At 37.2% G+C, this 17,794-nt stretch overlaps 1 protein-coding gene across 1 annotated transcript in view; it reads right to left on the reverse strand.

Moving 5' to 3' along the window:
* The window catches only part of LOC107666346 (glutamate receptor ionotropic, kainate 5-like), a 91,245-nt gene that overhangs the window by 24,369 nt on the left and 49,082 nt on the right, over window positions 1-17,794 (reverse strand). Inside the window, exons 4-12 of the mRNA XM_016457606.1 lie at window positions 16,573-16,670; window positions 14,253-14,418; window positions 12,534-12,712; window positions 11,995-12,048; window positions 6,603-6,764; window positions 5,836-5,988; window positions 3,923-4,027; window positions 3,418-3,525; window positions 1,550-1,753 (exon numbers count right to left, since the gene is read on the reverse strand). Of these exons, the coding sequence (XP_016313092.1) occupies window positions 1,550-1,753; window positions 3,418-3,525; window positions 3,923-4,027; window positions 5,836-5,988; window positions 6,603-6,764; window positions 11,995-12,048; window positions 12,534-12,712; window positions 14,253-14,418; window positions 16,573-16,670 (1,229 nt within the window). The remainder of the gene's footprint in view (window positions 1-1,549; window positions 1,754-3,417; window positions 3,526-3,922; window positions 4,028-5,835; window positions 5,989-6,602; window positions 6,765-11,994; window positions 12,049-12,533; window positions 12,713-14,252; window positions 14,419-16,572; window positions 16,671-17,794) is intronic.

Consider the following 17,794-nt stretch of genomic DNA (forward strand, 5'->3'; position numbering starts at 1 on the left):
GTTTGTTAGGATAGGACAATATCTGGCCGAGATACAACAATCTGGAATCTGAGGATGCAAAAAAATGTAAATATTGGGAAAATCTCCTTTAAAGTTGTCCAGATGAAGTTCTTAGCAATGCATCAAAAATTAAGTTTTAATATATTTACTGTAGGAAATTTACAAAATATCTTCATGGAACATGATCTTTACTTATCACAAGACATTAATTGATGGACTGGAGTGGTGTGGATTACTTATGGATTATTGTGATGTTTTTATCAGCTGTTTGGACTCTCATTGTGACGGCACCCATTCACTGCAGAGAATCCATTGATAAACAAGTGATACAATTTTAAAATATCTCCAAATCTGTTCTGATGAAGAAACAAACTCATCTGCATCCTGGATGGCCTGAGGATGAGTAAACTGTCGGCAAATTTTCATTTTTGGGTGAACTATTCCTTTAAAAAGCTTTGATATCCCCCCAAATAACTTTAATGTAATTAACTGCTTTGATCAGAAGCTAATATTTACCTTTGTCAATCTGAACTATTGGAAATCATGAGTAGCTTGTAGTTTGTCAAGTAGAATAGTTTCCCCAACAGTAGAGGCGATCGATATTCTGCTTAAAAAAAACCAGGTGTACCTCACATATCTCTCAATCTGCTTAATTACTGCCTAATTGATTACTGAGAGATAGCTTTGTAAACCATCAAACGCTGGTGTCAAGCAAGAGCTCAAGTGCGTATCCATGGAGAAAGATGGGCGGTATGTGCGCGCACACAGTTTGCACACACAGTACGTCAACAAGTGCCAACTATACACTGGCAGGAACAGCTGTAATGGTATAGTGCCACAGAATAATTAGACTCAGAATGAACTGATTAGTATGTGTGTGTGTTGGCGTATTTCAAAAGGGCTTTGCCGAGACCTGCCCACACTGGGGTTAATAGAATGACATTACTGCCGCCATTATTTTTAGCATTAGTGCGAATAGCACTAATATCACTAATCGTTACTCTAATGGAAACATCAGCTGGCAAAGGTCCAGTGTGGAAATCCAGCTAGCTGCATTCAAACATATGAACATATAAAAAAAAAAAAATCATAAAAAGCACATTTGTGTTTTAGTTTGGTACAGTCAGGTATATTACATTATTAAACATTTATATATAATATAAACAAAAAAATTAATTATAAATATATTTTATTATATTCCTGTTGCTGCATTTTCATTAAAGCAGTACGCCACAAGGAATGTGCATTTTCAATTAGGGCTGTGCAATTAATCGCATGCGATTGTCATGCGCATCTTGTCAGTAAAGCCGGTTCCGTGATTAGTAGTAAATCGCCATCACCTGCTTTCAGATGGAGTGGCATTTAATACACAGAGCCATAGATCACTGCTATATCACGTTCATAATTGCACTAGGCAATATCGCGTTCATAATCGAATGCGATTCATCTGCGATTATGGGCTCAGGGTCAGCGTGGCTGGAAAGTGTCTCCATTTCTACATAATGTGTCCACAGAGCTTAATTACAGACGTGCGAGCAGGCATGCATACCCTGTTGATGAGTTCCCCCACCATGCCAGTCCATGAGCCATTAGGTTCTGGAGCTCCATACAGCCTGTCATCCACCAGCTTGATCCGGAAGGAAAACTTCAGAATGTCTGCCAGCTCCTGCAGCATATCCACACAGAATCCCTCGTACTGATCGTTACCCTGGAAGTCCTGGTAGTGCGCCTTGCGCTTCACGTATGGATCTTCCTATAAAACAGGACGAAGGTAACATTTAACGCTCTAATATTCCACTCTCAATTTCTATACAGTGAAGCACCATAAACTCAATGAAAGGCAATAGCCATGCAGTTTAAGTGGCATTTTGATTGGTGTTAAGCCATGAAATGGCAGTAAAATCCAATGAAACGGTGCTTCTGTGGCCTTGACATGTGGAAGTTCCTTTTTGGCTGCAGCTTCCTGGTTTGAATGTATTATATCTTCTACAGTATGATGTCGCCTCTGGATAGCAAACCTGTTTTCTTCATTTTGCAAGCACATGATGCAAATAAGATGGTTAATAATGAAGGGATGACTTGGTATTCCATGTGGTTGTTTTGATTTGTTTTTCCAAAAAAAAAAACAAAAAAAAAAACCCGGAAGAAATATAAACAGTAAAATATTTGAAAACAATTAGAGTCTGATACAGTTTTTATGTTATTAGGAATTGCTTAAATGTGTTTGTTGCCTGGAAGCAACATTGTATGATAGTGGAATGAATAATGATGCAGTGAATGTGGATGCTTTCAATGAAGCTTCTATAGAAAATATTGCAACTATCATTATGTTGGTTTTAATTTACATTCCACTTTTTTTTTTTTATAATTTGACATATTTCAGAGTGAAATGAGAAAAAATGCAATGCAGTTCTCTGTGCTATCCATCTGGAATTGATAGGCTGCTGAGATGTAGGCGTTATATACCAGAATGAAATGAGACTGACAGCTGGTATAGAAATTATTGCTAAAAACAATGTTTATTAACATCACCTTGGTTAATATCATCCAATAGCCCGAGCTAAAAAAAATGTGCACTGATGAATTTTCCATAATAAGACTAAGAAAGAGCATTAAGAAAGTAAATAAAATCAATTTTGATTTGATGTTGATTTTAACATGACTTTAATAATGCATTCGACAGAACAATGTAGGTTTGCCTAAACACCTACCTTGTGATGGCATGAATGAATCTAGTCTTAAAAGGGATATTTCACTCAAAATTAATAATTTTCATCATTCACTCACCCTCCACTTGTTCGAAATCTGTATGAATTTCTTTTTTCTGTTGAACTCAAAAGAAGGTATTTTGATAAATGTTGGTAACCAAACTGTTGATGGTATGGAAGTCAATGGCTACCAGCAACTGTTTGGTTACCAACATTCTTTTTGTGTTGAACTGAAGAAAGAAACTCATACAGGTTTGGAACAACATGAGGGTGAGTAAATGATGACATAATTTTCATGTTTGGGTGAACTATCCCTTTAATTTATGTTTTGAGATTTTCAAGTTGGAATCTAGTAAGCTCTTACAATCATAAACCCAAGAAACAACATTTTTACACTGTATATGCTCTGTGTAGACAAGCAAGGCTTTTTAATTCTCTCATATCCTCCCTGCTTTAAATAATGCATTACTTTTACAAACATCTATAGAGTCCATAATATCATTTACGACACCTTAATGCACAATTGGGTTTAGAGAGGTGCTCTAAAAAGGTTTTGCCTGTTCATGTGCAAGATTTAAATATGAAAAGCTTGTACCAGTGAGTGCCAAATCTGTAAAACCCCTATAATTCACAATTATCTCTGGTCTGAAATGCTCCTGCCAATATACTACCACAAGGCCAATGGAGTCATATCTGGAGAAGTTCTTACCAGTATCGTGGTGACGATGAGCGTCTTGTTAGCTAAAGTCTCAGATGCGTTGATGTCTAAAGATGTGGAGTTCATAGCCAACGTGTTATTGGAGTACCAGACACCGATCTGCACATGTGAAGTAAAAAAAATGCATTATTTTAATAACAAAGACTAAGCACAGTTAGGACTACGTTCATGAACAAATCTTCGCTGAAAGAGCTAAATCATATAAAATCATTTGCAACCCATTTAAAAACATGTTTGATCTCGCAGGGGGGAAACCAGCAGGAATAAACGAGTTGAGCGAATAAGACGAGGGGATGAAGGAGAGATAAAAGAGCATGAAGTGAGGGATCAATACTATGATCAATAAGAGAGGAGTGAAGTGGTGATTACTCCAGCTACCACCCATTCATTAGACCTCACAACCTCTCCCGTGATTCTGGATAAAATCCGGAGTTAGTGTCCATGAGAATGAGTTTATGTGGGTGTGTGTGTGTGTGTGTGTGTGTGTGTGCATTACCTCTTTGTGACCCCCCTTGAAGTTCTCAAGAATACGCAGCGTGTAATTGGTCCTCTGGCCTTTGCTGTTAAACTCCACGCGGCCTGTTAGGCCATCATACTCTATCTAAAATGAAAGAGAGAGAGAGAGGGGATTTAAACCAAGGGTAACAAACAAGAATGACAAATACCATTAATTTTGACCTACAATATTAAGGTATAGTAATTATGGCGCAGGCGGAGAAAAAGAGAGAGACAGCCAGAGGACAAACTTTGAGATGATTAAGAAAGTTAAGGTGAAGAGTCACTTCTGCTCCACCAGCATCACCAAATGCAATCGCAAAAGTAATGACTGTTTTCATTATTATTGGCAAGGGAGGTAAACACTTGGAGTTATGGAGACAAACCGAGAATGGCAGACGAGAGGAGGTGCCAAATGGAGTGCTGAAATGATGGAGTGATGGACAAACTGCAAAACAGATGGAGGGACACAATGAATGAAAGAGTGCACTAGACAACACAAACACCATCTAGGATCTCACAGTGTATAATAGCTGCATTAAAATAATAAAATACAAGCAGACCTTCAGACAGGTTGCAATAAACAATGCACATCTGGTGTTAAGGGCACAGTTAATAATTGCTCTGAAACTAATGTCAGTTGTAAAATTACTGTGGCTGGGTTTAATCATCACAGAGGACATAAAAGTCATGCTGCATTGGTCATCATCAGGGCTGTCAATGGACAGGGCAACTAGAAACATTGTCCTGGGCTCCGTGACAAGGGCGGCCCATTAAGCACTCCAGCTACTTGTGAAAAAAATGCATTTATTTAAAAAAATTATCATTAATTTGTTGTATAAATAAAAAGATGTTTTGTGGTTGTAGTAGCATATGAGACCTGTGAATTCAATTCAGCAAGATTCTAATTGAACTTGAATTATATTATAATAATTTTATTAGAATTTTGTGTCATTCAATTGAATTATTAATTTTACATATTTAATTATATATATTTAATAGTGACGTGACATGTGGCCAAGTATGGTAACCCATACTCGGAATTAGTGCTCTGCGTTTATCCCATCCAAAGTGAACACACACAGCAGTGAACACACACACACCGTGAACACACACCCGGAGCAGTGGGCAGCCATTTTTTGCTGCGGCGCCCGAGGAGCAGTTGGGGGTTCGGTGCCTTGCTCAAGGGCACCTCAGTTGTGGTATAGAAGATGGGAGAGAGCACTGTACATTCACTCCCCCTACCAACTCTCTAACCATTAGGCCACAGCTTCCTGTACATATATATATGGGAGAGAGCACTGTACATTCACTCCCCCCACCAACTCTCTAACCATTAGGCCACAGCTTCCTGTACATATATATAAAAGTTGGTACATTTGCTGTTGTTATTGCCATTTTCTGCATAGTTTTACAGTGTTTTCTGCATAGCTAAACTGTGCTAAATGTTTCTTGATGATGTTAAATGATGCTCAGCGACACTTAATGCACAATAATGCATTAGCCAAGGGTTAGATTGAAAAGCAACCGTCATAAACTCTCTGCATCTTGTTTATCGACGCCAAGGGGCCGCTGCAATGATTACAAATAATTTTTTTTCCATAACATGCACTGATGAACTGTGCGCAACGAGACTGGGAACTAATGTTGAGAAAGTAAATAAGGTCAATTTCAATTTCATGTTGACTTTAACAGAGCCTATAAAAGCCAATAAGCAGCGGCAAGTGGAATCACATCAACATAAAAACCAGATTAAAACAAGGACACTGATGATTAGGCTTCTAAAGCTCATCAGAGACGACACAAGCATCAAAGTGACATACAGTAACAAAAGCCATAAAGACTAAACACTAAAGTCATCAAATGCAGCAGTCAGAAAATGGCTGCCAACGGGGTAGCCATGGTGACACGTACCATGCGCAGATAGTTCATGAGACTTGTGCCGTGCTGCCAGATGAGTGGAGACGTGCAACTCAGAGGCTTCACTCCGATCTCCTGACTGCGGTTCAGTTCTCGCACCGCTCCGACCACCACATGCACTGCGTCGAACATCAGTGCAGATGACAACTGTAGGTGGTGAGAGAGCATGAAAGAAACGAGACGAGAGATACACCAAGGCAAAGATAGAAAGAAAGAAGAAGAAAAAGAGAATAAAGGAAGGCAGAATTGAGAAAGACAGCAAATGAGGTCATTAGGGGGAGAAGGAGACTTCACATTTGTTACAGCCCTACAGCAACTGTCTTCCTAACAGAGGTTCCTAAATTGCGTTGTGTGGCTCACATCCTATTTGGACACATTGGAAAAAGCCTTCTGGCAGAAATAACATCTCATTATTCCATAGATTTAGTAGTTACTATGGTTTATAGTTCGCAGTTTCAGTGTCAATCAAATTACTGAAATTATGGAGGCTCTTGGAAATTGAAAAGCATTTTCGATGCAAACGTAACTAAATACATTAGCGTTACTCATATACATCTCCTGACAGATGAAGTTTTAATTGCTTGATTTAAAAATGTTAACAAACTCATAACCTCTCACACTTAAAGTAACACAACAGCTTATATACAGGTAGGCTTAAAGGACTTGTGTCCTAAAGCTGAATTGCCCCTGATTAATATATTTGTGAGTTGCAATGTTTCTCATATATTATTTTGTAAGAAAGTATATCATTGTAAGCTCACCGCTGGACCAGGGTAGGGGCTGAGGTCACAACCTTCCCTCCATGACAGATTTAGACTCCTGATGAACTCTAGGTAGAAAGGATGACTGCTGTTCAACATGGAGAAGCCAATGATATTTGACTGATCATCTACCACATCATCCAACCTCAACAGAGGGAAATCCTGAGAGAGAGAGAGAGAGAGAGAGAGAGAGAGAGAGAGAGATATTATAACACCTTTATTTAATACAAAACATCAAATGAAAAGAATACCAAATATACAAATTACTACATTACATTCCCCGTTACAAACCTCACAACAGTTTACTTAAATTCTTCAACAAAAAGCAACGCATCTATTTCAGTACAGCACATTTTTTTCTACACTCCAAACCCCTTCAAACCTCCTAGTTTTTCCCATATGTGAATAAATAAATCAATTTGTGTTTTATTCTTGCCTTTATAAGCCCCTTGAATGACAATTCAACATTTTTTTTTACTGTCATAAACAATTCTATGTTTCCTACTAATGTAGACTTGACCTAAAATAAAGCTTAAAGGGATAGCTCACCCAAAAATGAAAATTCTGTCATCATTTACTCACCCTCAAGTAGTTCCAAACTCGTATAAATTTCTTTGTTCTGCCGAACAGAAAGGGAGATATTTTGAAGAAAGTTTGTAACCAGGCTGTTTTGGGGCACCATTGACTTCCATAGTAGGAGAAAAAAATACTATGGAAGTCAATGGTGCCCCAGAACTGCTCTGTTTCCCACATTCTTCAGAATATCTTCCTTTGTGTTCTGCAGAACAAAGACATTCATACAGGTTTGAAACTACTTGAGGGTGAGTAAATGATGACAGAATTTTCATTTTTGGGTGAACTATCCCTTTAACGAAGGTAATTTCTTCTTTTTTGCTTTGCAATATTTAAAACCAAAAATAAAAACAGGGAAATCCTGAGAGAGAGAAAGAGAGAGACCAAAGTACTGTGGACATACAATGCTGTGGTTTTGCCATTGAGATATAGCTTAATTAAACCTTTAATTAACAACTACAAAAGAGCAAATTATTGGTATTGTGTTAAATGAACACTTTTTAGGTCGCCATCAGTGGCGCTGACACACGAGTCTGTCTTGGTGCGCATGCACAGTCCTTTCCTCATCACCGAAAACAGGCGCGATGTTCCTATACTTACAGCGGTACCGCGATACAGGCGAGTGTTTAACAGTTAAAGTATAAAATACTCAGGGTTTTCTCACAGTATTTAGTATAAACCGTCATTTTTGTCAAACAGTTAACAAGTACTGCAAGGCAGCCTAGTTTGGCCGTTGTTTTATCATCCCGTTAGCGTGAGCTGAGGTGAGTTTCAATAAAGCAGACTTGACTTGACTTGATCAGTGGCGCTGACACACGAGTCTGTCTTGGTGCGCATGCACAGTCCTCATTACCGAAAACAGGCGCGATGTTCCTATACTTACAGCGGTACCGCGATACAGGCGAGTGTTTAACAGTTAAAGTATAAAATACTCAGGGTTTTCTCACAGTATTTAGTATAAACCGTCATTTTTGTCAAACAGTTAACAAGTACTGCAAGGCAGCCTAGTTTGGCCGTTGTTTTATCATCCCGTTAGCGTGAGCTGAGGTGAGTTTACTAGAATATTCTTTAACGCCTTGCCAACACTGCTTTAACGCTATAAATATTTAAATATTAATTTTAAGGATAAAAACTCGGTGTGTGTATTATTTAAAAGTATTATTAATATAGTAAAAGTGCTGTAATAGTTTGCCTATTGGAGAGAATATAGTTAAAGGGGTCATATGATGCGATTTCAATTTTTCCTTTCTCTTTGGAGTGTTACAAGCTCTTGGTGCATAAAGAAGATCTGTAAAGTTGCAAAGACTAAAGTCTCAAATCCAAAGAGATATTCTTTATAAAAGTTCAGAGTCAGCCACACCTACCTAACACAAAATAATGTTCTTTTTAGCAGCATCATATGACCCCTTTAATATTTTATTTACTGACGTTTAGTAGGCTATCATACAGGCTACTGGTGAAAATATGAGAACGGAATCATTGAATATTAATAACTTGTGGTTTTAGACTATTAACACTGCAACACAGTAAAGCTAAGTAGTAAGAGCTCTTAAAAGTAAAATGGAAACATATGTTTGACTTATTTGCAATGCCATCACTGCATTCATCCAGAGATTTGTCTTATCTTGGCTTATAATTATATAGTGTGACTTCAACCCTCTGAGATTGCAAACTTAAACATAGGTTTAATTTGAAGTAAAATCAAACAACATTTTCAACCATTTTAAATACTAATATACTGATTTGAAATCTCTGAAAATCTGGATTGAAATGACAGAAATGGATGCAAGTGACACTCAACATAATAAAACCATTTTTTACAGTGCATACTACAGTATAAAACTATATTACACATGTTTAGTGATTTCATTAATGTGTGTAGAGCTGCACGATTCTGGATAAATTGAGAATCACAATTTTTTTGTCTCAAATAGAGATCACGATTCTCCCACGATTCTGAACTAAACAAAATAATGTGTGGAAAAAAATATTATTGCTGCAGTCTATTTAAAAGTGTTTAATTAATTTGAATGAAGTATTAACCATTTTAATATACACTACCAGTCAAAAGATTTCGAACAGTAAGATTTTTAATGTTTTTTACAGAATTCTCTTCTGCTCACCAAGCCTGCATTTATTTGATACAAAATACAGCAAAAGCAGTAATATTGTGAAATATTTTTACTATTTAAAATAACTGCTTTCTATTTGAATATATTTTAAAATGTAATTTATTCCTGTGATAAAAGCTGAATTTTCAGCATCATTACTCCAGTCTTCAGAGTCACATGATCCTTCAGAAATCATTATAATATGCTGACCTTCTGTTCAAGAAACATTTGATTATTATTATTATTAGCAATATTTAAAACACTTGAGTACATTTTTTCAGGATTCTTTGATGAATAGAAAGATCAGCATTCATCTGAAATAAAAAGCTTTTGTAACATTATGCACTCTACCATTCAAAAGCTTGGAGTCAGTATTTTTTTTTATTTATTTATGTATTTTATTTTTTATTAATTTTTTTGGAGGGGGGATTATAGAAATTAATACTTTCATTTAGCAAGGATGCTTTAAATTGTCAATCAAGAGTGATAATAAAGGACTCACTCATAAACCTACTGGATGAATCAGCGTTTTTGAATGATTCTCTTGAATAAATGATTCATTCAATTATACATTTTTAAGTCACTTTTCACAATAATTAAACAATGCAATTGACACAAACGTTATGTGGCAGTTACTTTCAAACGCGGATTTGCTCTATTTTGGTCGCGCTACCATAGACATCAATGTTTATGTCTGAATTATAAACTTTCATCCCAGTATTTCTGTGATAATATGAATGACTGTACGACAGAAATAATACTGTGTAGTTGAAAAGACTGTGAAGCTGTTTCTTAACCAAACATGGTAACTGCTCTGTGTGACAGCGGCAGTGCGAACGCAGATTTGAATGATCCGGTAAGACTTTGTCAAAGGTTTAATAGACACGGGAGAATCGTTGTCATTTAGAAATGAGATCGTGTGGTTGTCTGAATTGAGATCGCGATCTTTTAACGATTAATCGTGCAACTCTAAATGTGTGCTTAACTCAAATGCAATATTTACATATCATTCTGAAAAGGTCTATGGGTTTTTAAAATAGCTATATTTGCCTGGCCAGTTAGAGTTTTTGCAAATACCCTGCTCCCTACGGGATTGGGAAAGCCCTCATCCATACATAAACAGTAATTTACTGAAGGCAATATTCAACCCAGCTAGAATTCCACTCAACGTAAGTGGTGCCCACTGGGAACGTTCAAGGAAAACATTAAAAATTGGCTCAAATTATTTTAGAAAAGGCATTATTTTAGCTGTCCTTGAGTATCAAGCCTTTCATCTTGTCTATCAAATCAATCAGCTCTTGTGCTTTGTTATTTACTGGCAAGTGGATAATCTCAAGAGGTACAGTAGGCAGTGAGTTTGTCAATGGTAAAGTCGACAAAGACTTTTTTCTATAGTCGTGTAGCAGCAGTAGGAAAGCTATTGGTGAATCCATCACTTGGTGCCCGAGCATAGCAGCTTTTAGATTATTTATCACAAACCGCTGCCATCTATATGGCAGCTGAAGGAGGATCCAACTCCACCTACTGTATAAAGACACCCATTCTGTTATTCATAAAGAGCTTCCCAATATGTCGACATACTGTATATTGATCCCCAAGAAGATTCCCAACACTTTAAGACCTTCTAGAGTTCAGGAGCATTTCAAGCGAAGCCGCATGTTCTTGTTCTGTCATTGACCCCTTCAGCAGCATTAGGCCTTTTGATTCCTCCTGAGGATGCTTGACGTAGAGTTTATGAATGGAGGTATGACAGATAACGTTACTGCCTTTGAAGGGCTTGATAAGTATCTTTCATCTTCCCTCTGCTCTCAATCAGATTGCTGACTATGTGAAACTGACAAGAAAATGACCTCATTCAATACGCAGACTTCATTTTAGAGACTGCTACTGAAAGCCATCACTCAACAGCCACCAAAGAATCTAGTATACATTTGCAGTATTGCCTGGAGGTTGTCTGCATTTGTCCCTGTTCGTAGGAAAAAGCTTGCCAAAGTCATATTAATAAAAGACTAAGCTTGAATTTGAAAGCTCAAATGAGAGGTTTTAAGATAGAGAGGAAAAAAAGAAATAGACTGAATTTCATTTTAATCACACTTAATAAAAAATGTACATAGACATTTCATTATGATGCCATAATGATACTTAAAAATGGTGCATTACTAAATTAAACATTCACAATAAAATGTAATTCAGCTCATCTTCTTTCATACTCCTGTTCGTGTATCTTTAGACTTTTTTCGTTGGCACACTCTCAGCTAAATTGCCGACTTCCTGCAGAGTGAGCTCTGGCTCCCTCCCAAATCCAGAAAGAAATAAAAAATGCAGGTTAAACATCTGTAATCTCTAAATGTTTTAAATATGAAACATTTGCCGTTTACTGAGACCATAAGAACCTATATGTTTGGACAGTCTCAAATCTTATCTTCCATGATTCAATTTGACTCTCAAGGTCAAATGCTTTAGCTACTTCACTTTAACTTGTAACAGTCGTATTAAAATCCTGAGCTCACAACAGAAGCATATGCGACCTCAAAACAATGACATAATCCACCTCATCCACGATGATGATGATAAACGGCATGCATGCGCTGTGCATCAGTGATGAGCTGGTCAATGGCCAAGCCTGCAGTCGCTGTTACTGGATGAAAGTGGGTTAAGGGGAGAAAGGGTAGTGTGTCATTGGTCAAAGTGAAAAAAAGGTTGTTTACCATTGTGGTAAGGATGTACTTGTAGAAGGCTGACATCATGCCTAATTCTGAGGCCTAGAGAGAGGGAGAAATAGCAAGAGATATGCTGTAGCTACATCAGAAATCTAATCATAAGTCAAACTATTGTACATTGGCACAGTTGAGTCATGTCAGATCTGTTTTTCAGTTGTGTTGAATATAAAAGTCTGAAAAAACAAATCAGGTATTTAAAATCCCATTGAAACTAAATTTAAGTATTTTGGAAAATGTAAGTCAAGGATAAAAGTTATGACATAAAATAATCATTATTACATTAAAAGTACATATGATATATACTGTAAATATACTAGATTATTTTTTCACTTAAACTCATCAAATTGTATTTATAAACATTGAGAGAAAAGAAAATATTATTATATATACTGTAAATATCCAAGATGTTCCTTCACTTAAACTCATCAAATTGTATTTAAAAAAATTAATAATACAGAAAAAAACCAAAATATAATAATCTTTGTCAGTGGCCTCTGACTTTTGGACCCCTATATGAGCACACATACCTTCTTTAATATTAGTATTGACACTGATGCATTGGCATCAATGATAATAGTCGCAACTTTGTCGTCACGGATTTCCTTCAGCAGGGGGGTGGGGTCCAAATTTTCATCAAGCATTCTGACTGAGAGTGTTTCCCGGGATATAAGGAAGTGACGCACAAGCTCCTCCAATCGCAGCAGGCCTGAGATGTAGCATAAAATTCCAAATCATTATTCAACTATAAAAACATTGTCAACGTATATTCCTGGGCATTTGTGAAAAATTAGTAAAACTCTCATAAATATTATTAGAATTCTTTTACAATGACTGCATATCAGAATGGGCATTCAGCAAAAATATGTCATGTTGTGGTTAAAATAAATGCCATGTAACCATTTAAAACCTTTTAACAACTTTCATAAACTGTCAATTGCAGTAAACCTTACCTTTCTTTCCACCCTGCTCCTCTGTATTAAAGTCAGTGACTATCAAATTAAGTGACTTTGAGAGCCAATAAAGTTAATTCCGTATGTACATAAATTTGTGCCCTAGCCACCGCAAAATCCATATGGTGACTCCATTGATTTTGGACAGCAGTCAACAAGATGCACGGCTAACGATAACAGCAAGGTGAAGTGATGAAAGAGTGCTTTCTCAAAAAAACAAAAAAACTAACTCTGTGTGGTGGTATCCATGCTCTCTCGTACATCCACATCGGTAAAGAACCAATGTGTAGATGAGCACATCTATGCATGCTAATGCACGCAGAGAACTCGAACACATCTAACTCTGCACAAACTTAACCACCTGCATCTTAAACAGACAAATGCTCGCTTACACATTAACATGAGCACAGACTGTGATGATTATATGGAAAAGGATGGGATAAGTGCAGATATGCAAACAGCAGTAAACAGTGGTGCATAAAACCAAAGCACCATTACCCAGACCATACCAATCAAGCAAGAGCTGCTCATATCAGCAAGTCACGAGAGATCAACTCGCAGTGAGCATTGTAATGGCTCACATATGTTTCACTCTAGTGCGCTAACTACTTCTCATTAAGCTGAGTCAACAAATTTGTCTGCATGTTGACACAATCCTCAAAGTGATGTCCTGTATATCTGAATCTGAATAGCACTTTTCTTCTGACATCTGACATCACCTGAAAGCCAGATGTGCTTTTTAATTAAAAATGTTTCCAGTCCCTTCAACCGTGACTATAGTTTAACAGTTAAACATAGTTACATATGGTAAAATCCCATGCTATTGGTTTTATTTTTACCTTTATTCTACTTTTATCCTTTATTCAGTTTTTTTCAGATGAATAGAAAATGTTGCAAACCAAATTTGGACTCACGCTGCTCATATTAACACTATGAACTAATAATGCATGTGTGCTAACTGCTAATCCACAGCACCAACATGTTTCGTGAATAGAATGCAATTTTTATCATCACAATGCAGAAAAATTAATCCACATGTATAAAGCTAATAAAAGGTTTTATCTTATAAAAAAATATGTAATTTGCTGAAGCAGTGGCACCGATGTTAATAACATCATATAATAGGCACAGAGCCTAAGGATAATGCACTTATGTTAAAGATAAAATGAATTGCAGTGTGAAATGAATTGTAAAGGGTGCTGCGAACAGTGAATGGTTCAGTGTGATCTATAACAGCAGAATGAAAGAATGGCCAGTTCTTAGTTGACTGTGCTGGCGCTTTCCCTGCAGACTTACACTCTGCTTTGGCACAAATCAAGCTGGCCGTCGGATAACTGAAAGAGCGCAGGATGGCAACAATGGCCAAGCTTAAGTCCTCGTTGCTAGGATACAGCGTCACTGAGGCAAAGCGCAGATATGGCAAGCGTGGAGTCTCCTCTGGACCAATCTTGATGTGAGGGATCTGGGAGGAACAGACGATAGAAGAATAGATTGTGGGATTGACCAACATGGGGTTTTCAATGGCTGATGCCAATATCTAAAGCAGCGGTTTTCAATCTTGGTCCTGGAGACCGACAGCACTGCACATTTTGTGCGTCTCTCTTAGTTAACACACCTGATTCAGAACATCAGCTGGTTAAAAAGGAGCTCTGTGAACTAAACTGAGCATGTCAGGTATAAAAGAGAGCCATACAAAATGCGCAGAACCTGAAAGGTTCAGGGTTTCCACAAACATATTAAGCAGCACAACTGTTTTCAACATTTGATCAAAATAAAATAATGTTTCTTAAGCAGCAAATCGGCATATTAGAATGATTTCTGAAGGATCATGTGACATGAAAATTCAGATTTGCATCACAGAAATAAATGACATTTTAAAATAAATTAAAATAGAAAAAACAAAATATTTTAATTTCTAATAAGATTTCACACCATTCAATTTTCTATCAGCTACATTGAGCATAAGAGTTTTCCTTCCAAAAAATCCCATGAAATGTGAATCTATGGTTGTTTTGAAAGTAGCAGATACTTTTATATACCGATGATCTCATTTTTTTTTTTTTTTAATTTGACATACACCTTCCAGGTGCACCCTAGACACATCATCAGTGATGTTTACCTGGGGTCATGGGTCATTTCGGGTCTTTCAACATCATACACCCTCGCCCAGGCGACCCAGCCAGGGGTGATCAGTCCCCGACTTGTGTCTAGGTAGCTTGTGTAGTCCACGGATCGCCCCTTTTGATCCACAGCCATCTTGATGCCTTCTCCGCGGCATCCGTGATGTTCCTGATGGCTTTATTCTTGTGCAGTCCCCTGATTCCCAAGAGCTTGAGGGCCCCGCACAATGACTGGCTGGCAAACCCTCGGCAGCCAACCTCAATGGGGAGGCAGCGGGTCTTCCATCCCCTGTTATGGCATTCACCTGTCAACTCCTCATACTTGGCTCTCTTCCGTTCAAATGCCTCTTCCATCCAGTCTTCCCAGGGCACAGTCAATTCCAGTAGAACCACCTGCCTTGATGATTCTGAAAATAGGACCATGTCAGGCCTAAGTGTGGTCGTGGCGATGGTTTCTGGAAATCTGAGCTGCCTTCCCAGGTCAACCTTTAGCTGCCAGTCTCGAGCTGTTGTTAGAAGTCCCCCCGCTGAGTTCCTGCTCCCTTGTGGTTTCTCTCCCGCCTTAACAAATGTGATTGTGTGCTGTACTGGCTGCTGGTGCTTGCTGAGAGAGATTCCGGTACTGATGGTTCCAGCAATTACCCTTAGCACCTGGTCGTGGCGCCACCGATAACGTCCCTCTCCCAGCGCCTTAGAGCAACAACTTAATATGTGCTCCAGGGATCCTCTTTTTTGGCACAGGAGGCATGCAGGGGTGTCTTTCAGGCCCCATGAGAAGAGGTTATACAAATCCATTGTATTTAGCCAAAAATAAACAATTATAATCATGTTACAAACTACCATTTCTATCATAATTAAAATTCTAAGCAATTCATAACTGAATTTTTTTAAAAACAGTTTAACTAGACTTTAGACTTTGAATGTTGTCTTAAAGACAACATTTGTTAAAAGTTTAACAAATAGTTTAAAAAGTCTTGAGGCTTGAAGAATTTAAAGGCCTTAAGGATAGAATGACTGATCGATCGTTGAATGATTGTTGGCTTTTTCTTTGAAACTCTGCCTAAAAAGCCAGCATTGTTTTATTTTTTTATTTATTTCCAGGTTTCAATTTTATTGAATTTTTAGTGGTATTAAAAGTGCGTGTGTATGAATATAATACGATTTAATAACAATAAATTAGGTGTACAGAAAAAGAAAAAAATTAAATGCACATTCATTTTACACAATATTAAATTGTTAATTGCCCGAGTGAGCACCAAAACGGCCAGATATCGGCCAATTAATCATCCTGGCTGATATATCACTCTATCTCTAACCATGAGGAAGGAGAAGAGAGAGAAAATATGGGAAATTAGGTCAGAGGGGGAGATGCTTTTCAAGCAGCAAAGCAAAGGCATGCAAGAAATAATGGCCTGTGGCTGAGGAGCAGTGCAAATTTATAATTTCAAGAAATGCTCTCACAGACACATACGAAACGCACTTCCTTTCATTCTCACCTCTTTTTCCCCACATATATGACTGACGGTGGATCCGGAAGCGGGACTAGAGGCAGGACCAATGACAGAGACCACTCCCTTTGGCAGGATCTGACACACTGAGAGGGGTAAAGATGTATCATTAGAAAGAGACAGATAAATAGAGGTACCATGAGAGAGAGAGAGAGAGCGGGGTGATAGAGCAAGACAGTGACTGAATGAGAAAGGGGCAGGGTAAAGACAGACAGACATTGCAGTGGGCAGAGAAAAAGCCAACATCTTGGATGCCGTCCAGTTGTGTGTCCTGTTCCTAGATGATATATCAAATTAGGAGTCAATGCAAAGCTCTTTTTGATTAATTACATCAGTAAGCACAACACAGATTTATGCTCTGCCTACAGGAGATTGCTGCTCTAATTCTACACAAGAATGAGGGAGAGAGAGCACACAGGGTGTACATTTAGATGAAAAGATTTTTTTTCTTGCTTGCTTTTCAACTGTGTTGTATTGAAATGTTCAGGGCACTGTGCATGTGTGACATGGGTATGTAATTCATTTTGAATCAAATGAAAATCTTTTATCCTGTTTCAGTCACATGCTGTGACTGTGAGAGTGTGTTATCAGTCCATTTCAGTCCAATGATTAAAGCAAACTTGAATTAAAAATTGACTCTATTTTTTTTCTTTCTTTACCCTGTGTTCTTGGTGTTATTGTGCACACTTCAGCAGTACGTTATTCTAAAAAAAAAAAATTTTTTTTTCAAAATGTAATCACTTTCTCCAATGAAAATAATGTTAATCAACAGGCAAATGGCTTAAAAACATTAAAGAAAAAAATGTAAGCATTACTTTAAATTCAGGATTTAATCTTGCCAATAGTTAATTTAAATTTGGTTACAATAACAGTGTAATATAATGTAATATAATAACTATTAATTAATAATAATGATTATACTAATTAAATATACATTTGAAAAATAAATCATCCATACTTGACCTTGAAGCTTGACTTTCTATTCAAAAAGCATCCTCTAAACTCCATTTTGGTATGGAAGGCCCACTTTTTAATACAGTCAAATAATTGGAAAGTAAAAATTTAAATAATAATAATAATAAAACAAAGTTTAAAGAATTAACGAAGCCTGTGTTTTAGACTACTTTTGTAGATAATTCAGCATTAAATCTTGCCAATAGTTAATTTACTTCCAGTTAAAAAATAAATAAATTATATATATATATATATA

The sequence above is a fragment of the Sinocyclocheilus anshuiensis genome, unplaced genomic scaffold (assembly GCF_001515605.1).
Source record: "Sinocyclocheilus anshuiensis isolate Anshui unplaced genomic scaffold, SAMN03320099.WGS_v1.1 scaffold868, whole genome shotgun sequence".
Lineage (NCBI taxonomy): Eukaryota > Metazoa > Chordata > Actinopteri > Cypriniformes > Cyprinidae > Sinocyclocheilus > Sinocyclocheilus anshuiensis.